A 27,151-nucleotide genomic window follows, 5' to 3' on the forward strand; every position below is an offset into this window, starting at 1 on the left:
ACTCCGCCCCTTCTCCTTCCTTGCTGCCGCTTTGGGTGGCTCGCCTCCGGATCGAACGGAGCCATGCTGGGCAAGGACTATATGCTGGCCATCATCCTGGTCAACTGCGATGGTGAGGATGGGGTACAGATGGGAAGGGGGAGGAAGAAGAGAGGTGGGCTGTCTCAACGGCTCAGCGTGAAGGGATGTTTGGGTGTCCTTCTTCGACACCCCCCCCCCCCCCCCCGCAATTGGAGAGGAGTGAGTTTTCAATGCCTGGCAAAGAAGGGGCTGGAGGCGCCTTCCCGCGTTGTAAACAAACCCGCAGCCATAGACTGAGAGCTGACCAGGACCAGGCCGCTGTCCAGGGTGCTGAAGGGAGAGACGCGCTGTTCTCGGCATAAAGTTGGCTCCGGTTATTATTCAATAGCAGTGAGTCTCGCTTAGAGTCAGTATCCATTCTCCTAAAGATCCCGTTATGAATTTGGGAGCTAAGCAGGGTCGGCCCTGGCTAGTGCTAGGATGGGAGAACACCAAGCAATGCCAACTGCTACATTTCAGACAGAGGAAGGGACTGACAAACCCACCTCTTTAGTATTTATTTCCCCTATGAAATTAATGATGTTGCTATAAGTCACCAGGGATTTGAAGGCACAGCCGCACAAACACAAACTCCTAGAGCAGACATGCGCAAACTTCAGCCCTCCAGATGTTTTGGACTTCAATTCCCACAATTCCTAACATCCGGTAGAGTTGAGGCTCAAAATACCTGGAGGGCCGAAGTTTGTCCATGCCTGCTCTAGAGTCTGTTTCCACCAAAGCCACAGACTGGAGAGTCTTCAATTTTAATATTAACATATACAGTAGAGTCTCACTTATCCAAGCTAAACGGGCCGGCAGAACCTTGGATAAGCGAATATCTTGGATAATAAGGAGGGATTAAGGAAAAGGCTATTAAACATCAAATTAGGTTATGATTTTACAAATTAAGCACAAAACATCATGTTATACAACAAAATTGACAGAAAAAGTAGTTCAATATGCAGTAATGTTATGTTGTAATTACTGTATTTACGAATTTAGCACCAAAATATCATGATATATTGAAAACATTGACTACAAAAATGCCTTGTATAATCCAGAACCTTGGATAAGCGAGTCTTGGATAAGTGAGACTCTACTGTATTAAGATGTAGACTCGAAGGCACAGACGAGTCTTTTCATCAAGCAACAGTTGCTTGATTTCAGGAAACATTTCTAGCTTTCCCCCCCACCAAAATATATTTGAAGTAGATTAAACATCTAAGTCTGCATAGCTGGCAGCTTGAGAATCTTGTACGCTTCCAGGAAAAGCAGCCTCTATGACAACTTGCCTGTTTTCGTAGAACATATTTCCTTGTAGATGTGCTGAGGACCTTGATTTAAACACCCATTTTCATGTATTCTAGTGGCCACTGACGGTCACCCAGGGGACGGAGTTTGTTGCACCGATTGACCCCTTCATGGTTGGTTGCGCTTAACAAAACATCACCCTCTTGGAGCATGTGAGCTCAGGCGGCACCCATATCTGTGTATAGGCATTGCATGCATAGCATATATCCAGTCTCAAAGAGAGCTGTATGGTTATTCTGCCAAATACCTGTGTTCCTTTTAACCAGGAAAGCATTTCATTTGCATGAGAAATTATTATTTGTTCGGATCGGACACAATGCCAACTTGGTCATATATGTCATTGCTTCTTGAACTGTGGGTCCTGCCCCCAAATGAGACCTCCCCCCCCCCCAAGCTCAGTGTTGGGGTCATGAAAAAATGGACAACAGCCAAACAGATTTCTGAACATACAGCGTTTACAGTGGACTCTGCAGAAGAGGCTTCAGCTGTACTTCATAAAAAGCAATATCAGCCTGTTGAGCAAGCCTTGCAAATGCTGGCTTATTTTCAGTAAATGTTTGATTTTATACCTATTTTATCTACCTATATGTCGAGGGTCACAAAAAATTTCTCAGACAGCAAGAAAGGTTTAAGAAGCCTTGATCTATGTACTAATCTAATCCTAAATGTACCTAGCAATCAAGGATTTGTTTTTTTTACACTTTACGCCTTTTAAATTTATTTCCAAGTCTCCATGTTGACACTGAGAATTTCGGTAGGTCAGATACATACATGTTTCTTCCAGGTCATCAAGAGATTCTTCTAATGGCAATGAATGTGAAATCTTGTCATAATTCTTCTATTCCTGTGAAGCAGAGATTTCTATATAATGGAATGTGAGACCTACTGATATTGATTTCCTAGTGTTTTGTTTGAGAAGGAGGAAAATCTGTCAGACTGTTTGCTGTGGGTCCACAGGCTCTTTTTACCTACTTGCAAAAACAGTCTAGTGTCTCTGTGTGTGTGTGCATTTATTTCACTTATTTAAAAGGGTTTTACCTTGCCTTTCAGACAGTGAAACTCCCACTGTGTTTACAGGAAACTGTGTAAATCACACAGACATCATATTCAATCATATTTTGTTTATGTATCTTGAAAATGTGCTCTCTACCCTGCCCAGGACAATTAATAGTGAAGAATAGTAAAATGTAATAAAAATATACACAGTGAAACTAATGTATCCTTGCAGAATGAAAAAATCCAGCAGAGCAATGCAGCAGTTAAAACGAGGTGTAAATTAAACTGGAAAAGCAAGGCCAATAAAAATATATTGGTTTGATGCTAAAAGGGCAGCCAACTTCCATAACCGTAGTGTTGCAACTGAGAAGGCCCAGTCTTCTAATTATAGTTAGCATGCAGTTAGGTAAATGGGTTTTTTTTATTTGATGATCCTTGTAATGGAAAATTTCTCTGAATTTCCAATATTTATGAATATTGAAGTATCTTATTAGAATAATAAAGTTGGAAGAGACTACATGGGCCATCTAGTCCAACCCCCTGCCATGCAGGAAAAGGACGATCAACGACTTAAAGAGAATGTATTAAAGACTTCCACATGACATCCCAGATTTTTGTACCCCTTTGCTTCTTTTTTTCTATAGTAAATATTTCAAAATGTCTTTGTTTATTCAAATAAAAATAAGGAAGAATTACTAACACGCTCCCTCCTAGTCCAAGCACTTGGGAGGAATATGTTAAAGTCTGGATATGGTATATATCCCCACTTTGCTGGAGCCTGTTCTAGCCAGATTAATCCCATCTGTGAAAGCTGCATTTCCTTGATTAAATTCTCAGAGTTGGCACAAGTATAATAGTTTATTGGTTTGCGGAGGTTGGGAGAAGGAAGGTTAACACATTTTTCCTCTTCTCTGCAATTTAATGACGTATTTCAACTGTGGGGGTTTTAGTAGGAAAGTAAAATAGGGAGTTCTGGTGCATGAAATTCACCCATTTTGCCAAGGTTTTACAAGGAATCATCCTATTCCTGGTTATTAATCATATGTGAAACAAGAGAGACATAAAATATCTCATTACATTTTTTCCTATTTGACCGCAGCCTGAATTTGCCCAGAGCAGTAATGACAGAAAAGTGACACAGTGCCTAACTTGTTACCCACTTGACATTTGACAACGAATGTTCCCAGCAACTGCTAGATCCTAATATTATTATTCCATGGTTATTTTATTCATTTATAGTTTAACTTTTCCCCTAATCTGTTTGGATCCAAGATTCTTTATACATTATTAAAACCATTATAGGTTCACCTTATGGTTGTCATAAGTTGGAAACTTGAAGGCACACAACAACAACAACCAGATTAAAACATACAGAAATCACTTAAATGTGTGTACTATTCAAAAACAATTAAACAATCTAATGAAAACATTGAAGCTTAAAATTCATTCAACTATAGAATACAAAAACAGCAAGATGGCTCACCAGTAAAAGACCATCACACTTTAGGCCTAAAAACCCGATGGTGAAATGAAGTTTTCACTCCTCAGTGGAAGAAGAGCAAGGAGGAAGCCATTCTAGGGCCCTTCCACACAACCATATAGCCCTGAATAGCAAGGCAGAAAATCCCTTAATATCTGCTTTGAACTGGGTTATCTGAGTCCACACTGCCTTATATTCAAAGCAGAAAATGTGGAAAGCAGCTGTGTGGAAGGGGGCCTAGTTTTCCTAGGGAAGGATTTCCATAGTATGGGAGCAACCATTGAGAAGGTCACCTCCCTTTTCCCCACAAAATGAGCCTGAGAAGGTAATAGGACAGAGAAAACCCCCACTCCTAAAGACCTGCTTTAACATGCTTATTTCAGGAGCAACCTTCAGATAGTCTGGACCTGACTTGTATAGTAGCATGCATACAGAACTGGGATTCTTCCAGTGATTTTTATCATCTGGTTTACTCACAACCTGTTGTGCAAAACTGTGATACCTTGGGTGGACGAAATATGGGAGATAACCTGTAAATCTTTACACCACCTCCATAACATTTAATGTGAGCTGAGTTATCTGCATATATACAATTAGGACAGATTGAAAAGACCCATCTACCCTTTTTGTTTTCATGAGAAGGATCCTTTGACTCTGAGCAGGACCTAGTGGCACAGCCATTTACACACATTGGCTCTGATTCACCCCAACACCTTTGATTTCATCCAAAATCAACAATGCTAGCCTTTGAGGTTTGAGAATTTATTGAAAAAGCACATATCATTTTGGGGAAAAAATCTTGTTTGGTTTTTGGAAGTCTTTAAAGGTGCAGGTCCCTGTATTCTCCCTTGGCGTAAAACACTATTTCTCTATCTTTTAAAGTTTCTAGTTTACAGCTGCCACTTCTGTCTGCAATCTTTTAAAAGTCACATTTTTCTCAACACAAATATTTGGTTCATATGACAAATGCAGGTAAAGCAATAAATATTCATGTCTACTTAGTTAAAGCTCTCTGAGTGTGAAGTATGAATTTGGAGTACCATCCAAAGTTAGTGAATTTTCAGGTGCAGAATTCATGTTATCGTGGATTAAATTATCAGATATCTTCATAAGAACAGCAGAAGTAGTTATATGACAGGATTTACTAGAATATTTTCACATATTGAGTCTCTTATTGTGTTGACTAATATTAAAGACTCAAGAAAGTGGTAATGCTGTCTCTCTATTTGCTATCAATAGTCTCTCCTTTATAATCTCCAAGTACCACAACAGATAAAATTGAATTTATAACTACTTCATTGGCACTTCCTTTTTCTTCTTCTTCTGCTTTCAAAAAACTGTCATTTTTCAAAGATGTATTCTTTTGATTTAAAGATGTATTCTTTTGATTCTTAAGAGTACTTCAATGTTGCTCTTCTGCATCATTGTAGAGAACAGGGATGCATCTGCACTGTAAAATTATTATTATTATTATTATTATTATTATTATTATTATTATTATTAATAGTATTTCTTACCCACCTCTCCTCATGGCTCGAGGTGGGTTACAGAACAATTAAAACTCATAAACACTGCAATGACACCACAAATGCACATATTGAAACGTACCTCTATAAAAGCTAAACATCAAAATGTATCTCTATAAAATACATAGACAAAACAGAAATTAAACAAAGGACATGCATTTAAAATTCATCCGGGTGAGCCCAGGCTGGTTTTGGTCTGATAAATGCACACATCCCTAGAGGTCAGTGCTCTTTGTCATGTTGGGTACATCTACACCAGGCATGGGTAAACTTTTGCCTTGGGGCTGCATTGTGGGCCCGGCAGGAAGAGCCGGGCTGGGAAAGAGAGTAGCCAGGCACACACTAGTTGGGATGAACCCGGGAGGGAGGGCCTGGGAGAGGGTGAATCCAGGAGGAGCGGGTCATTCTCAGGTTACCCTTCTGGCATAAGGTTAGGGCTGTGCACCCCATCCTGACATGTGGCAACTGCCCAGATCCTCCTCCCCAATACTCTTCCCTCTATCTTCGAGCTGTCCTCTCGTCATTATTCTGGGAGGAGGGCAAGACAGGCGATGTCCAAAAACAGTCTGGAGGGCTCTCAACTGTTGTGTGCCTTCTTCAAGCCGTCCTCCCAGCATAAGGATATGGCTGCTCACACTGTCCTTATGCCAGGAGGAGGGAAAGATACGCGGTGGCGGAGAGCACTCCAGAGAGCTTTCAGCTGCTGCACGCCTTCCTCCCCATTCTTTCTGCACAAGGATGTGGTGGGCTGCCGCAGCTTTATACCAAGAGGACAGTGAAAATGAGAAGGGCCTGATGTAAGCACCCAGGGGGGCACATCTGCTCCCCGGACCTTAGTTTGCCCATGCCTGATCTACATTGTAAAATTGATAATACTTTAACTGCTATGGCTCAATGCTATGGAATAATGAGAGTTGTAGTTTTACAAGTTGTTTAGCCTTCTCTGCCAAAGAATACTGGCACCTCACTCCAGGATTCCACAGCATTGATCCACGACATTGAAATTGTTGTAAAAATGCTTTAATTCTACCCTGCATCAGTGGTAGATTAGTGATGTACCTATATGCCAGTATTTTCAAATACCAGGCTTTTCATGTGTCCTTGTATTACTGGTATTGGCAAGATACAATTCTCCAGACCTTTTTGGGGGAAGCTCCCAGCATTTCCCACTATTGTCTATGTTGGGTAGGACTGATGGGGTTATAACTCAGTATCTGTCAGGCCACTGACTTCTTCATCTGGAAAAAACATGTTGAAAGTCATACAGGAGAAAAAACACAAAAAGGGAGACAATAGCAGTCACATTCCTACCATCTTGTATTTCAGTTAGTTTGGATGGACCTCAGTGCAGGATAAAGGCCACTTCCCATTTTTAGGTTAGATAAAAAGGATAGTAAAATTTTAACTCAATTACATTGTTCTTTGTCTCAGTCCCCACATGGCCAAGAAGGGAGTATCCTCTCTCTGTTATGTATTTTGTCTTATTTTGCTGTACTGCCAGAACAGCTACCCCTGAATTTTTTTTTCAGAAAGGGGTGGCATGGCATGTGTTGTATTGGGATACAACAAAGGTAAAGAGTCTCGGAACAGCCCATATATACCCTGCAAACTCCTGGATAATTTTATTGGTGTCACCTACATGTGAGACATTGCATCTTTCAGTAGAAGGCTTCCTGTTGCTCCCTTGCTGTGAGGCTAAACTAGAACCCCTGCCTCCTGAAGACCACAAGGGAGCAACAGGCAACCTCCTACCCTAGGATTTTCTGAAGTCTGATATCAGCCAAACTGAATCAGTTAAGCTTTACACCAGTGTTTAGGGCTTTCTTCCCGCTCTTCCTTGTTAGCAAGTGACCCTCCAGCCAAGCTGTTGGTCTTATTTACCACTCCTTGAATCTAGATTGCAAAAAGGGACTGTTTAAGCAAAACCGAGGCCAGGTAGTTTAGGAATGCAAAACACATAATTTCCCTTTGAAAAATGTGTTGTCGACTTGTGCACAGTGGCAGCTTCTCAAAATGGGAGCAGATGGCCGAGCGGATTGAGATATATATCTGGGGGCTACAGAATAAAACCAGAGCTCAGCTTTGGCTAAATTGAGATGACAGCTCACTGACTGCACTGATAAATACCCAACAAGTTTGAGTTTGGGGAATAGGTTTTATTTGAAAAAATGAAAATCAGATTTTTTGTTTTGTTTTTAGGAACTCCTGCCTCCTCTGTTTTCTTTTTCTAGGATTTTTGTAACAACTTCTAGAGAAGGGGCTGTAAGTCTGTTGCAACAAGCACCAGAAACTGGAGGACCTTAAACTTTAATACTGTATTTCATTGGCTCAAAGTCATTTAAAATGATTTAAGGATGGGGAGCGCCTCAGGTTCAATGGCACCTTACATTTGCTAGTTTGGGGGATTTTTTAACCATTTCACCTATGAGAGAAGAGGAGGAAAGGTCCCTAGCCCTAGTGGCTCTGCCAGGTATTCACCATTTTGTCCTTAGCCTCAGCCAGATGCCGGTTTACGTCTGGCTGAACTTAGAGCCGCTTCCTGCTTCTGCTGCCTCCCTAACAAATAAAGATTCATACAGGCAAGATGACTTTCTGGGTATCTTCACACTCCCTCCTTATCCCACATAGAATCATAGAGTTGTAAGATACCTCATGGGCCATCCAGTCGAGCCCCCTGCCAAGAAGCAGGAAAATTGCATTCAAAGCACCCCTGACAAGTGGCCATCCAGCCCCTGTTTAAAATTAAAAGCCTCCAAAGAAGGAGCCTCCACCACACTCCAGGGCAGTGGGTTCCACTGCTGAACAGCTCTCACAGTGAGGAAGTTCTTCCTAATGTTCAGGTGGAATCTCCTTTCCTGTAGTTTGAAGCCATTTTTCCGCGTCCTAGTCTCCAGGGCAGCAGAAAACAAGCTTGCTCCCTCCTCCCTATGACTTCCCCTCACATATTTATACAGGGCCCTCATCATGTCTCCTCTCAGCCTTCTGTAGGCTAAACATGCCCAACTCTTTAAGCCGCTCCTTGTAGGGCTTGTTCTCCAGATCCTTGATCATTTTATTTGCCCTCCTCTGGACACATTCCAACTTGTTGAATCTCTCTTAAATTGCAGTGCCCAGAATTGGACACAGTATTCCAGGTGTGGCCTGACCAAGGCAGAATAGAGGGGTAGCAGGACTTCCCTGGATTTAGACACTATATGCCTATTTATGCAGGCCAAAATCCCATTGGCTTTTTAAGCTGTCACATCACATTGTTGGCTCAAGTTTAACTTGTTGTCCACAAGATTTCACTACCAAGCCAATTTGAAGTTATTGCAAGATATTGTGCATGAAGAGGAAATTCTAAAAAGTACACTATTCTTTCCCCCCAGAAAATTGAAGCCTCAAAAATGGAGTGTGCCTTACATTTGATGGTACCTTAGTTTTGGTGAAATACAATATTAACATATTATTATGGCATAAAGTTTTTTGGATTGGTATCCTCTTTGTCAGATGATATTGAGTTGGCAAGTATTCCACATGTGGGTCTATAAAATCTGAATGGGGAGTCAACAATCCTGCTTTCTGGAATTGGTCTAGTTAACAGGGAGCCAATCTGTATTTTTTTTTTTTTTTTGCTGACTCCAGAAATTTAGCTTGCTGTCTGGGTATTGCCAGCATGAAGGTGAATTTTGCATAGCCTGAATGTGGTGTCCATCGATGTCCAGCCTTTCTCCTTTTGCTAAACTCCCAAGCCAAGTCACCAAAATGGTGTGTGCATGTGTACGTGAGAGAGATGCGTAGCTGTGTGCCAGGAATTGGGTGAGTCAGAGCCTCTGCTCTGATCTCTGTGTGCCTAAGGGGGCAACTGCTGGGTTGCTGCTGGCAGCTGGTTGAGCTGCTCCTGAGGATGGCCAGGCCTGATTAAACAGAACACAGTTTGGCAGGAACAGACAGCAGGGCCTGCAGTATGTAATTGAATTGCAAGTGATGGATTATTCACCTTATGTCCCCTCCATACTGGGGGAAATCAACAGGATCATAAAGCAGAAGGGGCACACTGACCTCTGGATATTTTTAGCTGTGTTCACTGGGGCAGATACAGTTACGGTTACAGCCCTGCTCCTGGAAGTCCTGCAGTGAAACACCAGATTGCAAATTTAGCTTTGTTTCTTACTCCTGTGCCTTCTTATCAATTTCCCAGAAATGCAGACAGCCAAGGAAAGTGGTCTCCTCTGACTAAAGATCTTCAGATACTTTCCCATACCAGTTTCCTAAATGACTCCCTCCTCTAGCCTTGTCCATCTGAGATTATGATGTTCATTATTGATGAACCCAGCTGACATTTTATTGAAAGCCAAAAGGATGTAGTGGTTTGAGTGCTGGTCTAGAATTCTGTGAGAGTAGCTATGGAAACCATTGGGTGACCTAGGTGTCATACTCTCCCTGCCTTAGAGAAAGGCAATGACAAATCTTGCCAAGAAAACCCTAGGATAGGATCACCATAATTCAGAATTGATGCTTCTATAACAACTTGACATTTACACAATTCATAGAATGCTGAGAGCCCCTGTGGGCTTCAAAATAAATATTTCATGGGCTACATCTATTGTATGATCCACCCCTGACATCTCATGACCCTAATGAATGTTTTTTATAACAGATGGTAAGAAAGAAGATGGCAGCTGATCAGGTTTTGACCAATTAGCAAGTTTTGAATTTTCTGTTTGTATTTTGTCTTTACTCTTCTGTTCTCAATAAGAAAGTATGATAATATTTAACCTATTTCATACATTTCAGTGCGAAAATTTCCAGAGTGTTTCCAAAGATAAATAATAATAATAAAATAAAGTACAATAGATTAGAAGTTGAATGTGTTATTCAATTATCTTGAAATGAATGGGCCATGGGAGACCACTTAGCCTTTCCACACTTCATCCCATGAAGGGGTGTATATGCATGAGAGCGTCACATTACCATCACATTATGTCCCATAGCGTTTGAAAACAAAGTGTATTGTTTCTCATTCCCCATCCCATATTGTTGTTTCTGGCCCTGTGTTCTGAAATTATCAATTTTCAGATTTATCACACGAGCAAGTGCAGTTCCTGCCCACTTCCTTTAAAAAAACAAAAACAAAAACGATCTTGAGAGTTCCAAAACTGGGAAAGATTGAAATTGCTCAAGTTTTCGAGTTTTGGAACTTGGAGGTGCTGAAGTAGGGATCTCCTGAAGTAGTGCAGCTGGGTTTTGGGAGACTACCAGGGCATCACTGCTTTGTACAACAACACCCATAGGAATGCCCATTTACCCATGTCACCAAATCGATTGAATGCGGGAAAATCTGACAGATCCCATTCCATTTTTTGCTGTTTTCTCCCATTTCATAGTGATTTCTGAGCACAGGAGATGATTTCTGCTTCTCTTTCACCCCTTCCCCTTAACACTTTCAAAGCACTTCAGTAACAGACCATGATGCACGCGGTGTGCGTGTGTGTGTGTGTGTCTCCCTGTATCATGTGATGGGCTCCGATTAATTACATTATTCAGATGTTTTAGAAGTGTTAAGACACGGTGTGTGGGTGTACATGGGATAGCATCCTATAATAAAGAAGAGGATAAGTGAGGGATGCTTGAGAGACTGGCAAGGGATGGCCAGGCCAGCAATTATAATAACAGGGGCAGATGCCTTATTCCAAGTTGAGCTCTTTGTCCATACAGGCCAGTAAAGCTTTAATAGGATTCCCTGGTAGAGAAGGTCTTATGAATTAATTTTGAAGTTTGTTGCTAAAAATATTATTTTTGACAGATATTTACACAGGTTGCTTTTGAATGTTTCAGCACATTTATCCTAAACACAAGGTGAAGTTCTACTTCCTCATTCTCAGTAGACTTGTCCTCACTTCTGTTGTTAGCATTTAACTTTCAGATGCTTTATCTCCAGCTGGGATCCCCAATCCCCACAATTCAACAAGATTAGATGCAGCCTACACATAGTTCCATTTTTCTCTTGTGGACATCTATTGTTATCCATTATATCTCTTCCAATAACTGCAGGATCCAAATGTTCTTTGGACCTAGCAGGACCTGTCTGGCCACAGGATCCAGTGGGTGCTTTATGAAAGTAGATAAAGCATTCTTTCTGGGGTTATGATGCCTCTCTAGTTAAACCATTGTGTTTTTAAAAATAAAAATACAATGATAGACTGAGCCAGAAAATACAAACCTAGTGCCAAAATAGCAGAGAACAGAGACACATGCTAGTAAAGAGTCATGTGCAACTGCAGTAAAAGATTATCCAATTCTGCATTTATCCTCTGAGCTGAGGTACACCTGAATGCATGATACCTAAGCAAAAAGCATGAATCACAACTGGCAGTGATTACTGGAATACACAAACATGTATATAGTTTGTGAGTCAGCCAGTATACAAGGGCAACATATATCATAAACTGAATCTGAGATGGGTTAAAACAGAAACACATTTCTTGACCTCCAGGCAACCATTCAAGGTGGTGTAGTGCGATATTCGAAACAACAGGAATATCCAAGAGCACTTGGGTTAGCTAAGTTAGAGTTTCACTAATTCTGAGTGGGGGAAAATGCCCCAAAGATGGAGGCTGTGGGTCCCATTCCACCTCCCTCCTCCTTCTAGTCATAATTTCCAAAGCTATGTTTTGGTTAGAAAAATATGGAGAGATTGTACATGCACTTTCTATGTAGCATTAAATTTGGCTCAGAGATAGTGAGACCAGATGGAGAGTAAATTTTTTTGTTATTGTTCCTGTATATTTTAATCGCAAAAGTAGTACATTCCAGAATTCTCTTTTTGATTCAGCCAAATAAAACTACAGTATTTTTTGTCCCCATTTGTCTGAGATGTAGTGCAATGAGAACAGAAAATTTGCTGATACAAGATAATCACTGAGGGCATTTTTAAATTATTAATTGTAGGTGAACTTAGTGCTTGCCATCTTCTATGGGGAGAAGTAGGGGAGCATAAAGATACTGATACAGCTTTTAGTTGCACCTCAGGACGTAATATTACTAGACGCTTGAGTTCAGAAGTGCCCATAAGAATTTAGTTCATGTTGTGTTTGCCAGATCCAATACTAGAACTGCAGGCTTTTCCTTTCTCTCTTAGATATGACCCTATGGGTATTGATTTCATTCTTTTACAATGCTAAGATGAAGATGGAACATTCTGTTGTGTAATATCCTTTTGCTGACTCCTTTACTTATCTAAGGCTTTAAATAGTTTTCCTCTTGGAGATAGAGAATGGAACACATTGCAACCCTATCTAAAATTTGTTTAGGGGATACAGAGAGGTCAAGATTGATCAAGAGGCTGAAGAATATTGTCATTATGAATAGATGGAAGCTTGTAATATACACTAGTCTTATGTTTCAATCTGGATGTTGAAATGGGACATTCCATACTTTACTCACTTTTTATGGAGAATCTAACTCGATGCTATGGAATCATATAAGTTGTGGTTTTACAAGGTCTTTAGATTTCTCTGCCAAGTGGTCCCTCACTTCCATGATTCTATAGCACTGAGCCAACCATCACTTTAATGGAAAATACAGTGTATCCATCTGTTCACTACAGTATTTTCTGATTTGTCCTCATGTCTTTTTTCAGACTACCTTTTGTGGGATGTCTGTGGCACATTTTTCACATAAAATGTAATTTTACTGACAGGTGCAGCAGAGACTGGCAAAGTGCTATTGAAGCTTTCTAGATTTGTTGCTCCATAGAGCCACCAGCCTCCCTTACTTTTTTTACAACTCCCAACCTGTCCTAAGTTCTCCAAAGCCAACAAGCCTTGCGTTCATTTCTTGAAACAACAAAAAAATCACCCCTCAATATCTTAAAATGCCACCAGGATCAATGCTGTGACTTAAAATGCACTGAGGTCTTCTCCAACACATTACCTTTGTAGAAGTTAGCTAAACAAACACCAAAACAATAGAAATGGGAGCTGGAACTAACTTACACTAGCTTCTAGGTTACTTTTTCAAGCAAAAATGTGGAAGAGTGGCCCACAATAAGGTAAAAATTGTCCCTACAGCTCCACACTTGTCAACTCTGCTTTAATTAAAAGCTTCCTGTTTAGAAGGGGCATCTCATTAACATATCACACTATAATTCCCTGTATCTGGCAGGGTTCTTAATAATGATTTCTTCCCATTTTCCAGTTTCATGATAAAACGAAAAGAAAAATTGAAAAGAAACCAGGAACGGAAATATCTCAGCAGCGGCTAACCAATCAAATCATAAATACAGTATGGCACTAAATAAAAAGTAATCAAAGTCAGAAAGTGTAAGACATTTTTAATTAAAGTTGGAGGGGATATTTGCTGAATGGGAACTACTTAACATTCATCTGGCCAATGGGACAATTTGGTCCTCCTAAAGTCACATTTTGTTTACAAATCCACCTGAAGAGTTATAAACAATGTCTCCAAATTTCAGCCATGTCCATTTTTTCCTCAGTCAAATAAATAAAAAAATTAAAAAAATCTGGCACCATTTTTACTACAAATACATTGCATTTGTGTTGGATATGTTTTGAAGTTTTCAGAGCTATTCACAACAAATAGTCCACTTCATGCAAATATGTATTTTCAGGCTTTGAGTGTTTTAACATACTGTGGGATATCTTTGATTCTGCATTCACATAGCATTATGAGGACATGGAATATTTTTATGTTTGCAATGTACTGGAAAGAGGCCGCAGTCCATGCAGTCATGAGGGCCACATAACCTGGTCTATGGACAATGCCATCTCTTTGGATTAGAAATGGACATGAGCACCAACCCCCAGAGTCGGACACGGCTAGACTTAATGTCAGGGGGAAACCTTTACCTTTTCTTTAATGTACTGGAAGTCGCATTACTGTGAGAAAATAATTCTCATCAAGGTATTTAATGGGAGGATTAAAAAAAAATCTGCCAGCACCACGGCCTAAATTCAGTTGTCACTCTCACCCAAAGTAGATCCCTTGGACTTGTGAGATGTTCTTGTGTGCTGTTTTTTTCATTCACAATTGATTCATTGTATTTATTCTAGCTGGAACTAGTAATTGGATAGTTTATGCCCCTAGGATATACCATATGTACTATATACTGATACAGCAACATAGAAATGAGGGTTAGAATTAGTTTAGTTTTCTGACTGAAGCTTTTCAAACAATCTGAGCAATGAAATAAAGATGCCTGGCAGCTCCTGTCCCTTTTAATGATTTGGTGCCACAAGAGGCTCAAGCAGATTATCCTTCTCCAGTAATCAGGAACAGAAAGATTTTCATCTTAATGTATACAGATGATTTGTGTTCATCCCTCTTTCTCCCTTAGGTCTTAAAATCTTTTGGATGCCTTTATTAAATATGAAAATCTATCCATAAAATACTCTTAAGACCAAAACCCTGTTTTTGATAGTCTTAGGGCCCTTCCACACAGCCATATAATCCAGAATATAAAGGCAGATCATCCACAACATCTGCTTTGAACTGGATTATCTGAGTCCACATTGCTATATAATCCAGTCCAATGTCGATTTTATACAGCTGTGTGGAAGGGGCCTTAGACACAATTGGATTTCAGATCCAAATGTCATAGAACAAACCCCTTTATTTAGATATTTGGATATTTGGTGCAGCTCGTTTCTCTCATAGAAATGGCACAGAGAAGCAGAGAAGCTGGCAAAAAGGGGGGAATTAAGAACATACTGTATATGCAGGGCTTTTTTTAAGTAGAGGACAGTGAATTGATCTCACCCATAAAACTCACTGGTTAAGTCATTGCTCAAATGCTTTGTGATGCTGAAATATGTGGGTTTGATTGGTACTACCAAAGTCTTGGAAAGTGTACAGAAAAAATTATTCTTTCCTACCTAGAAGGCCTGTGGCTTTTTTGTATACAGAATCTGGTTGGATTCAGAGAAGACATGAGTAGATTGTGCTCAGTTAAGGTATTTCAAATGAATAGTTCATCTATCAAATTAACCCTAGCATTGCGTTGCTTGGAAATGTGCAATAATTGATATTGGAAGCCAACTTTCCCAAAGTTTCTGTGTAACAGCTGCTTCCCTGAGATGAACTCTGCCTTGAATATGGATAAGAGAGAATTAAGGAATTGCTTATTTTGGTTTAGATTCTAGAAGAGACTTTGAAGGAATTAAGATCTCTTCATTCTTTTCTGTGAATAGTTATGCTTTTCTTTCTTCTAGATAATCTATGGAATGACCAGAATCTGGAAGCGGATCTTGACCTTCCTCCGGGATGGAGGAAAATCCATGACTCCTCAGGGACTTACTACTGGCACGTGCCCACAGGCACCACCCAGTGGCAACACCCGTCCCGCACCTCTGACCAGGGACACAGTGAGGAGGCTGCATCGCCAGAAACGGTATTTAGACTCTAAAGCCTTGGGCTCTCCACACACTCAGTAAAATCAACATTCCAGTGTTTACTTTGTCCCTTAAATTAAGACTGATCTACGATTCTTTTTAAAATAAAAATGCATATTATTAAACTGTAAACTCACACTTTGCTTGCAGAGCCTTGTAATTAGAGTGAACAGGGTAGCAACTGTGGACACAGCCTTACTCCCCAACTTTTGCAGCATGAAACCTTTTGCATGCTCTTCAAGGCATTGCTGGATAAGAGAAATAATTGTTTTCCAAAGTTGACACTGGATATTCAGAACATATGAAGGAAGTGCCAACTCACTTACATGTTTGTGTAAACCATGATGAGAAGCATCAGGCCCATAGCCAGGATTTTGATTTGGGAGGGGCTGGGATTTTGGTTGGGGGGGGGGGGCTGAGTCTTGGTGAGAGAGGATCTACCCAAGCAAACCTTTGGTATTGTTATCCCAATACCCCCATGCATATGGGATATATTGGTGATCAGATCATGATATGAATAAACATAACAGTTTAAATAATAAATGTAAGGCCTTCTTGCGGGCCACCCTGAGAATTTCGGGAGGTTGGCGGCTGAAGCCTCTCAAGCCCCCCCCCCACCCCCCACCCCCGGCTACATGCCTGAGAAGCATTATTTCTATAGTTTCTGTGGCATTTAACCTATAAACCACTGTGTCCAAAGGATATTTATGCATGAGAACAAATATATTTCATTTGGTGGATTTCAATAGCTCCATATGTTTAGAATTATATCCATCACCAGGCACTATGGGAGCAGAGTCTATTTACTAAGGAAGGCTGGACAATTACAACCAAAGATTCCGTGGAAGGGATGAAAAACAGCCAATCCCCACAGTTTGGTCATGGGTTGGGACCTGGCAGTGGGAAATGGAAGTCAAACTGCTATATTTTTATAGTGAGACAACTATTGCCTTAAGCCCTCTTATCATGGGAGGAACCACCTCTGCTTTGGAAACATTGCCTGAACAGCTAAACAAAGGCCTCCTTCGCTCCCCATGACCTTGGGATGGGGGAAATGAACTATATTCCCAGCTCTCCTTATCTCTGGAATGCTCACTTATAGAATGACCAGTTCTTCACACCAAGTGCTTTTGTTCTGACCATCCTATATGAAGTAACATAACCTTCTAAAGTGGTTCTCAACCTGTAGGTCTCCAAATATTTTGACCTTCAACACCCAGAAATCCTAACAGCTGGTAAACTGGCTGGGATTTTTGGGAGTTGTAGGTCAAAACACCAGGAGACCCACAGGTTGAGAACCACTGTTCTAGGACTATGAGAAGTTGTCATGATGACCCTTTAACAGTTGTACACTTCTGTGTGTACTTCTACTACTAATGGTAAATCAACACTGTTGTCATTGAAAGCCCTGCTTTCTGAAAGCTCTCTCCATGATACTACCTCCACAATCTCCTGAGACTTTCCTCATCATGTTATCTTGCCCTACAGGGCTTGGATTCAGAGCTGAATGCCACTTCTAAATCTGTCCGCTTCATTGCTCTTTTGTTGGCAGGGATAGTGTAAAAAATGAATCCTTTTAACCTCCATGGCCTAAAACTAATTGTGTAACCTTAAACTGGGGCTAGTTTTTATGTGGACTGGGTGGAGGAGGGGGATCAGCTCCTGTGTGTGGGCCTCGGAGATCCAAGAGTTCCCTTAATTTTTCTCACATGTCATGCATGGATTCATGCTGAGTGATTTATATCCCTGCTGTATTAGTTTCCTTTTTGAAGCAACTCTGAGACACTCATTCTCTGTCCTTATTTAGGACCCGCAGACTGCAACAGTGAGACGAATGCCCAGGGAAAGACCCATTCCAAGTCCCATGGCATCGCTGCCCAGAAGGAGGTATGGTTGCCTGCTGGGGACACTGCACAAAGTCCTCTGGACATGTCTAATTTGGATAAAAGTGAATTAATGTCTGGAGGTGCTGTCATATTCTTCTTTAATGATTTCTCAAATAAGAATGCACAAATATAGATGAAAGCACATTTGTTCCTACCCCACACATCTTTGGTTTGTTTCTTTTTAGTTGCAAATATATTTTGAGAAATATTGTCCATCTGCTCCAACCCCCCTCCTGTTCCCTGCTGTCTTCACAACAGGGACTCTGTGATAAAAGAGAAAGCATTTTGGAAACATGCAAGTTAAATCCATATTATTATTACATAGAATATTTATACCATATATCATTTCCCATTTCAAAATAGGAAAAATACAGTTTTAGTTTAATACAAGCACAATAATATCAGATACAATATTACTTTCTTGAGGTTTGATATAGGGATAAAGAGAACCTCCACATTCCTGCTGTGTTTCTTTCTCTGTTACAGGACATCATTGATTTGGCATGGGGAAGAGCACCATCAAGCCAGTAGAGATCCTGGGTCTAAGGTACAGTCAGGTGATGTGGGAAAAATGGAGGGCACTTAATTCAGAAACTTGGAAAAGTCTTCTTTGGGATGTAGAGGGGTGAAATGAGTTCAGCATAGGTAAGGCCATTTCAGGGAGACAACTATAGAAGATGGCTTCATGAAGATGTGCTGTGTAAATTCCAGTCTACTCTTAGGAACCTATGATTTTTTTCCTTATTTTTTATTTGTAGCAATAGGAAGAAAACATCTCATGGTATTTTTGGTAGTGCCCCCCCCCCCCCATTTGTTGCAAAGGGTTAACTTTCACATTCTGTATTTCATGTAACTCATAGCACTTATAACAATATGATGCATTGCTATTTAGAAGAAAAGCCTATAGATTCCAGTGGAACTTACTCTTATTCAAGTGTATATAGCTTCCCTGTCTATATCCTTTTTACTAGGTTTACCTTCAGCAGCTGTTCACCTGCAAATAATAATTTTATGTGATCTTGTCTCACATACAATTAACACAAACTAGCATGTTCAATTTCCTCTTCTCAGCTGTATAAAGACTATGTGGGTATTTAAAGATTGAAAAATTCATGACTGAAGGCTGGTTAACCAATGTGGCCAGTAGAGCTATTTGGTCACCTTCTGAAAGTGCAATACAAACTACACCCAGTGAAGTGAGAGGAAGATGGAGAAGCCCTTCTCCTTCCCCTTCTTTGAAAAACATATGGGGGCTCATGTATTATGGTCATAGAATACAGATGCCTTAATGAAAAGCAAGAATAGTAAATGGATTGTTTTCGTAGTGGCAGGTACATGGTAGGATTCCAAACAGAAATATTCAGAGTGTTGGTGAAGGGTCATCTGCTCTTAGGCATAGCATGGCTGAGAATCAGATATGGGAGGGTTGTTCCTTTTCTCTCCATATTCACTAACAGTAAGCAAATTGTGGGGCTGGGTAGCAAAATAAGAACTAAGGAAGCCTGACATATGCTTTTTAGTGACCCTGTCTGTCTCTGTTGCCAGTGCTTTGTTGTGCGTTCATTAGGCTGGGTGGAGATCCCTGAGGAAGACTTGGCTCCTGGCAAAAGCAGCATTGCAGTGAATAACTGCATCCAACAACTCTCTCAAAACAAGTGTGACAATTGGGACCCTGCTGATCGATGGGGTGAGGTGAGTATCAAAGGCATCAGGAAAGAAGATATAGGAGTTTATCACATGAGGCAGGTAGATCACAATTACAGTAGGAGAACAGCATCTTTTGCCATGGACTTATCATATGATGTCATTCCTTCCTTGCTACTGGAAAGCGTTTCTTTTTCAAACACAAACAATCTGTGAATGACATCATTTGGTAAAAGGACCACCTTCCAATTATCTCACACCATGAGAATAGCAGGAAATGAGTGAAATGAGAGACAAGTCCAAGCCAAAGGTGCTGTTATCCTTTTGTTCATTTTCTATTTATGGCATGTCGAAAACAAGCTAACTTTGTATTCATTTAAATATAGCATCCAGTGAAGGTTTGCTCTATGTTTTGGAAAGCATCTCATTTTGTATAATATCAAAAATATGTAACCAGTTCATGTTTGATGAACAAAGATGTGTACTCTGTTGATGCATTGTTAAGCTATGCACTTTTTCAGTGTAGAAAAAAGATACATTTGGCGTTATTAATGATCAAGGAAGCATGACTGATCCACTTTTCCTGTCCAAAGTAAATGCTTGTAGATTTTGAATGTATCCTGTCATTGTGATGTAATTATAAATTTCAGATGTATATTGAGCAATGACTTTAGCACAGAATGCGGGAAAAACAGGACAGTACCGAATCAGCTGTGGTAGCCTTTGATATCACTGTGTCATTTCAGTACTTCCCCATTATACTTTAGTCCTTGTTGGAGGAGACATTTTTTCATTCGTAAACTGAGGCTCAGTCACCGACGTTGAGTCTCTCCTTACAGGGCCAAAACATGGTCATGATCCTGAAGAAAGACACAATGAGCTTGGTGGACCCTTTAGACCACAGCCTCATCCACTGTCAGCCCATCATCAACATCCGTGTCTGGGGTGTGGGCTGCAACAATGGCAGGTGAGTAGTGCCCATTCTCCTGGGTAGGAGAGAAGAGGGACATCTGTCGTGCCATTTTTTTGTTTCCTTGGGATTCCTCTATGTCCTCCCTACAAGGACCCTAGCTCCTCTTATTAGAAGACATTATGACTCAGCCCCAGACTCTCAGTGGGGTTTCTTGTTTGGAGGCTCTGCATTAACTCACCTTTCTTCTTTTCCTACATGCTGTGCTTGACAAAGGGACAGGTAAGGCCCCCCTTTCCTTCTGCAGCAAAGGCAAACACTTGGAGCCCTGCCCTTGCTCACTGGGCTCTCCTCTCCTTGCAGGGATTTTGCTTTCGTTGCCAGTGACAAGGACACGTGTGTGCTGAAGTGCCATGTCTTCCACTGCAATGTGCCTGCCAAGGCCATTGCCAAAGCCCTGCATGAAATGTGCTCCAAGGTACCCCTCCTGACTTGTGGCACAGTCCCTTTATGTGCATGCACACCTGAGGGAAGGAGGGTGTCTGGGCCCTGCAGTGCAGCCCCAGGAGTCCCAGTGCCAGGAGTCCCCAGTCTTTAGCCAGTACAGTTTTGTCCAGGGTTTCTAGTAGCTGGAAATTGTTCCTTTGTACCATCAACTCATCAGACCTTTTACTTCATGGTCAGAACTAGATTTGTAGCCATTGCTATGTTGGGTCAAAGCTACAAAGAAAGTTGCAGTCTTATGTATGCTTATTCGGTTAGTACATCAGCCAAGTAGCATTTACTGTACTTCTACATAAACTGATCTAGGACCAGGCTACATTTATTAAAGCAAGGGGTTTTTCTTTTAAATACTTATTTTTGACAATAGTTGAGGATTAGATTATCTATGCACTCGTTGTCATTAATTGGTCCTCTCCTTGGCTAATATATTGAAAGAGGTTCCTTCTTGAAACTTCTCACCAACTCAACTTGAGATAGTTGCTCCCAAACTGTCATGCCTTTTTTCTCTCTTGCAGATCATGGCTGAGCGAGCAGTGGCAAGTAACAACCTCAGTAGATCTGTTACCCTTGAACCTCTCACTCCGGATGCCTTATCTCCGCAAGGTATCCATTTTATATTCACCAAATCCCATTCTAGTGCAAAAATAGAATCATAGAATAACAGTTAGAAGAGACCACATGGGCCATCTAGTCCAACCTCTTGCCATGCATTTTCTCTTATCCTTTCCTCAGGAAATTGATCTTGAGTTCTGATATAAACAATCTCCCCTGTATTTTCATAAATAGTGTATTAAGTTTTTTTAAAAAAGCAAATAGCTACATTTGTTACCACTTATGGCAGATTTACTTCCTCCTGCTGTATGGAATAGAAAATATGCAGAGCAATTCCTTTGAGGTGAGTACTTCCTGTGAGGCTTTTGCAAGGCTACATTCATGGCTGACCCTCTCATTCAAAAAGGGAAATAACATCCCTTTTAACCTTTTCCTTCTGTTTTTATGATCCACACTATGGATTTTAATAAATTTTATGGGATGCCATTCTCTCCATTCAAAATGGATATCAGTGACAATCATGAAAGCTCATTTTCACAGTCATTCGGGAGGTAGGAGGGAACCCTGACAGAGGCACACTAAAAGACAGAGCACTACCGTCAGCCACTTGCTCCACCAGAAAAACACAGCAGCACTCACTGCCAGGCAGAAGCTTCCATGTTTTTGGCCATCTGGGAAAGGCAGTTTCACTATCATACTGTACTCATTTTCAAACATGGGGGAAAGAACTGGCACCGTCTTGCTTGTACTCCTGATCCATATGGCCTTTAGTAGAGAGTTTGGTAGCTCCTACAGAACATATGCATCTCAACTCATGGGTCTTTTTTCTGATGAAAAATGTGGTGATGTGGGGATCTTTAGCTTGAACTCAGTGAGACTTGCCTTAGATCAGGCTGGAAAGTGACTGGCTCCTTCCAGCTGCCGTATTTCAGAACCTTCTCTTCCTTAATGCCCTGGGATTTATTGGCTGAACAGTAGCATGGAGAGGCTGTGCTCACTGTCCTTTGCTCCTGGCAGTTGACATTCTGGATGCCGCGAGAGGGTCTGTCCAGAAATATGAAGCTTTGTATATTGGCAGCTTACCAGTGACCAAACCCATGGGTAGGTAGTTCTCGTTGTATTCTGCAACCTGTATTTGTGTATGATGGGCTGCTCTGTGCTTAGTAGAGGAGGTTAGTAGCTGTATTGGCTGGTTTTGATGCTTCTGGGAATCTGTGCATAATCTCTGAGCAAAGGGAGTGGCTTCTTTGTGGCTTCTTTTGGGATCCTTGCAGGACTGCCTTGTTTTCTCTGGGCCCACTTTTTCAAATGAACCAGCCAACCTTGGCCTAGTTTTGCCAAAGGACTATGAGCCTTCTTTCTCATAGTTACTGTGCTGTTGAACTGAAAGCAAGCCAAGATTAAGGGAAAACTCAATCTTCCCTCAACCCCTAGTTGGGAAATCAGCTTGAAGTATAGAAAGTATCTTTGAGTAAAAAATCCATGGATAAAGTTTCTTTGTTCAGTGCTTCCTCAAACAAATTTGCAAACCAGAGGCTTATTGCATTTTTAATTATAAAGAGAGAGCCCATGTCCCCAGATCCTATATAATAGGGGGTTGACTCTTACGAATTTCAGCAGGCAATCCATAGTTATTGTACTATAAAGATAATTTTTAACAGACCATTTCATGCAAGGAATTAGAAACTCTAGAAATGCAAGCATGTTTGAAGCATCTCAGTATTCTCTTTTGACAAGGGTGGGATAGATATTGCTCTGAATATGGCTGGTGTTTGCTTGAAAATGCCTAATGGCACCTCTTACCACCTTTTTACTGATTTCTGCATGACATCTTATTCCCTCACCTAACCCCTTGTTCCTGGGTTTTTGTCAAACTTGGTTCCTTCTACAGTCCAAAGCCTTGTTCTTGAGAACCACTTCTCTGGCTCAGTGGTGACTTGCCATGTTGTTTCCTTCTTGTCTCACAACTTCAGGGATGGATGTACTAAACAATGCGATTGAAGACCTGATAAGCAGCCATGAGCGTGAGCAGTGGATTCCATCAGTCATCAGTATTTCAGACTCGGTGATGCAAGCAGACCAAGCTGAGGTAAGACTACTTACCTTGCGTTGGCATTCTGTAATCAGAGATCTTAGAGCTGTACAGGTTGTAAATTCAGTGATGTTGGATTCAGTTCATCTCTCAGCTAAAGATATTCATGGATCTAACCTTATTCCACAGTTTGTTGGGCTTATGTGCATGTTCAAACATTCCTCGCCATAGTCTAAAAAGTATTTCACCATTATCAGCTGCTCTAAATACTGTTGACTCACATCACCTCTTTTTAATTTAATAAATTGTAGACTGTCCAGTTGGTTTGTAGACTGAATGAATGAAGCTGAGAATTCAGCCTTACTATTTGTTCTGTGCAAGCCACTTGCCATGGATTTGCATGATGAAACTAAAAGTAATAGCTTCTAAGTCCTAACGATTTCAGCAGGAGAGATTAACAGTTGCCCAATTCTCCTATAAAAATTAATGGATTCTTTAATTCCAGAATGCTTTGAAATTAATTGATTTAGCATGCTTAAGGGAGCATAGGAAGACGAACAGAAACTGCAAATGGTTGGCTCTCTCCCTTTCTAACATTGTGTGTCCAGTTATGCTGTGGACTCGGAGTCCCTTTTCTTCAAAGCACAACCAACTATACAAAGGCAGAAGGAGACTTAAGGACTACCTTCATTAAATATCCATTTTCCATGCATCATCATAAAGGAAGGGAGATGCATGAAGACAGAGGAAACAACAACACGTATGCACACATTATGCATACATTGGCCTGGGAATGCTTCAAAGATTACTTAACCAAAGTGTGGGGAACATCAGGGCTTCCAGATGTTGATGAATGACTCTTCTCTTCATTGCCAATTATTGGCAAGACACTTGGGGGGTCAGAGAAAGAGAGGGCTTTCCCTTTGGGGTTTAGAAAGGCCATAACCATGCTCACCCGCTCTTTATTTCTTCTCAAATCATCTCCTCCTTGCTCCTGATCCTGCTTTTCCCTATGTGAACCAACTTGAATGCTGTTTCTGCTGCTTTTTCTTGCTCCACATGTTCTGATTTAAGCAGATGTTACAAGTAGCAAATTCTCAAGTCTGGAAGACATTTTCTGATCCTGGCTCAAAATGCCTCAAACTCCTTTGGCCACTATATCAGATTAATTGGAATGTGGAAAGTCTTGATAGCTTGAGCTGGGTTTGAAGAACAAACATTTCTGTTTAAAAATTATGAGATATAAAATTATATTTTTCGTGGCAATATATAATGGTTAGCTCTTAGGACTGAAGTGAAGTAAAGTGTAAGAGGAGTGCTGGTCTGGGTGCATCCTTAATCTAATCTCACTTGGTTCTTTATTGTTTTATTTGAGGAGTCAGCAAAGGAGAAGGAGGGAGAGGAGAAAGAGGAAGAAGAAGAGGACACTTGCATTTGGCAATGCCAAGTCCGTTATGTTACTTTTATTGGAATTGGGAAAGATGCCCACACATTTGCCCTCATCACTGATATGGGGCAACAATGTTTCCAGTGCACAGCATTTTGGTGTGAGCCAGACGCTGGCATCATATCAGAAGCAGTTCAAGCTGCATGCATGGTAAGTACCAAAAGGCCCTGACTGAGTCCCTGCAGGATTTCACAAACTGCTTTATCTTCTACCTATCCCAGAACTGTTCTTCTTCTGATACAAAACCATTAATGTGTGAGAACTCTGAGACACATACTTTTGAATTTTAGAGTGGTACCAGTTCAATTTCCTATTGAACAGCCAAAGTCCCCTGTAATTTCAAAGTGCATGAAAAACAGATTATCATCCATGTACTGTACTCATTGGTATCAGAGCTGTTTTGTGTATGTGGTTAAACAATTTTTTCCAGTCTTGACATGGCTACAGGCAGAAAAGGTTTACATCAGGAAAAGTCAAGAGACAATGACACTCTGTGGTTTTCAACAAATCAATTCCTGGTTTGGTTGTCCTTGACCAGATATAGACTATCAATCTCAGATTTCCTGTCTGTTATCTGGGAAACTCTGGCCTCATTGAGGGAAGGAGCTATTTGAAGCATCCGTCGTTCTAATAACTAATAAACACAACAACTGACAGGTTTCTTTAAAGGTGACTGTACACTGCAATTTTAACAGGACTTACTTATTGTTTCTTTGATAGGTTCAGTATCAGAAGTGCTTAGTGGCTTCAACATCACGGATCAAACCAAAAATTGGCTCACGCTCCATCCTGAAAATGAAACGGACAGTGTCAGTAGACTCCACCATGTGCCCATTCCCTGTCACAGGGCACTCTCTGCAGAAGAATGGCAATGGGGCCCCCGCGAGGAAGAGAGGGGTGCTCTCTTTTTTTGAAGCATTCCGCCAAAAACATTCCATGCTGCAGACACCTTAAGCCAACTGAGACTGCATGGAGGAGATGGTGGGCCCCACGAGAGACTTAACAGCAGCCTTCTTCTGATGTCCAGGCTCAGAATGTAAATAGTGCAGTTTTGTCTGTTGCTTCTTTCACAGAAGCTAAAAGAGCCAACACATACAACCAAGACTAGCCCTTGGGGGAAGGGGTCCTGGCTGCTCCTGGACATGCTATGCATATTCCTTCTAGTCCTTTGCTACATAGTTGTTATGAAGAAAAGATGTAATGGGGAAGACGAATGCCGCACGTGAATGTTTGAGAATGTTCCTTGGCATGTGCAGCAGACAGCATCAAAAGCACCACACAGGCTTAAAAATCTTATTCCTCAACCCCTTGAGGTTTGTGGAACAGGGCAGAGCAGGCATGACAGCTTCCTGAAGCAGTAGCTGCACTTGATTTTATGTAGTTAAAGCTGTGGACATCTCCAGTCTTTTGTCCCCAGCTGTAGCATGAATGCTTGGCATATGAAACCCAACTGCAAAGCCAATGGAAAGAAACAATCTTTGTACCTCTAAGCAGGCACATTTCTTGGTTTAAGGCAGCAAATATATGCTTGTGGGCCTCTGGGGATGTCAGTCATAACAATAAGAGAAGCATTCCCCCTAAGAAATAGCCTATATACTCTCAGTCCTTGCATTGAGGCACAGAACCAGCCCACATTTTCATGAGGGACTACACTTCCCCTTCTCAACATGGCCAAAACTGGTAGAGCCCTACCAATTTCACAGCACTTGTTCATTGGCAAAGAATGTGCCAATCATCTAGCTTCTGAATATGTTTGAGTAACATGTGGCCATGGCCACCCTAATCAGAGGTTGCTAACCATTCAGACACTGGAAATCAACACTTCTGAAATAAGCCAGTGACCATAGTTAAGCATTCAACAAGCAGATGGTGCACATAGCACATACCAGTGCCCACTAGCAAAATGTCTGTAACAACGTGTGTTGCACCAGCACCCATGATTGTCCTTCATAACAACACCAGCACGCCTAGCTTGGCACATGGATCGGGGCCCATTCATCCAGACCATCACCACGTGTCCTGTGCTGGTGAGCAGTAGCTCCAAGGGATACAAGTGATTTATAGTTTTGAGAAGAGAAGTAGGATAAGGGGAATGGAAGTGTTTCCTGTGGATTCTTTTTATTTTAAAAGAAAGTATATAAATATAATGTTTCTTCAACATTGGTGAAATGGCTTACTGAGTTCCACTCTATCTGTGTTAGAAATGGGTGCCAAGAGCTGGTGAGAGGGAGGGTAGATCTCCAAATACATTCCCTTTACAGTTTTGAGCCTAGTGTAAGTCATTTATAATTAGATCTAGATTAAGATAGACTCAAGTCTACCTCAGTGATACTTTATATCTGATCATTTGTGCAAATAAATTAACTGATATAGAAGAAAGCTATACTTGCTTTCTAATTTGGCTTTGATTTC

The 27,151-nt window shown here is 41.0% G+C and overlaps 1 protein-coding gene and 1 long non-coding RNA gene across 5 annotated transcripts; one reads left to right on the top strand and one right to left on the bottom strand.

Annotated features, from left to right (window-relative positions):
• On the top strand, window positions 1-27,136 carry apbb3 (amyloid beta precursor protein binding family B member 3). 4 transcript variants are annotated; one of them, XM_016993077.2, is made up of 12 exons: window positions 1-112; window positions 15,585-15,763; window positions 17,572-17,651; window positions 18,137-18,197; window positions 19,196-19,342; window positions 20,134-20,261; window positions 20,568-20,682; window positions 21,224-21,311; window positions 22,278-22,361; window positions 23,234-23,349; window positions 24,668-24,889; window positions 25,460-27,136. In XM_016993077.2, exons 1-12 carry the CDS (start codon window positions 64-66, stop codon window positions 25,691-25,693), a joined length of 1,503 nt encoding a protein of 500 aa, XP_016848566.2. In that variant the 5' UTR covers window positions 1-63; the 3' UTR covers window positions 25,694-27,136. The 4 variants fall into 4 exon arrangements, with proteins under 4 accessions (XP_016848566.2, XP_062833931.1, XP_062833932.1 ...); XM_062977861.1 differs by having other exon boundaries at window positions 24,671-24,889; window positions 25,460-26,897; XM_062977862.1 differs by lacking the exon at window positions 22,278-22,361 and having other exon boundaries at window positions 25,460-26,897.
• Window positions 4,594-15,590, bottom strand: LOC103278614 (uncharacterized). Its single transcript, XR_010005264.1, has 4 exons — window positions 9,617-15,590; window positions 9,415-9,483; window positions 6,513-6,611; window positions 4,594-5,297 (listed from the first exon to the last, which is right to left on the bottom strand). It is a non-coding gene; the product is annotated as an uncharacterized LOC103278614 (long non-coding RNA).
• Window positions 27,137-27,151: the final 15 nt, after the last annotated feature.

This window comes from Anolis carolinensis, chromosome 4 (assembly GCF_035594765.1).
Source record: "Anolis carolinensis isolate JA03-04 chromosome 4, rAnoCar3.1.pri, whole genome shotgun sequence".
Lineage (NCBI taxonomy): Eukaryota > Metazoa > Chordata > Lepidosauria > Squamata > Dactyloidae > Anolis > Anolis carolinensis.

What these genes read in the sequence shown, in the direction of transcription:
- apbb3 (XM_016993077.2), top strand. Translation starts at nt 64, where the DNA reads ATGCTGGGCAAGGACTATATGCTGGCCATCATCCTGGTCAACTGCGAT. An exon ending in GGATGCCTTATCTCCGCAAG is followed by an intron (nt 21,312 to 22,277) that starts GTATCCATTTTA and finishes TGCTCCTGGCAG; the next exon opens with TTGACATTCTGGATGCCGCG. An exon ending in ACCAGTGACCAAACCCATGG is followed by an intron (nt 22,362 to 23,233) that starts GTAGGTAGTTCT and finishes TCACAACTTCAG; the next exon opens with GGATGGATGTACTAAACAAT.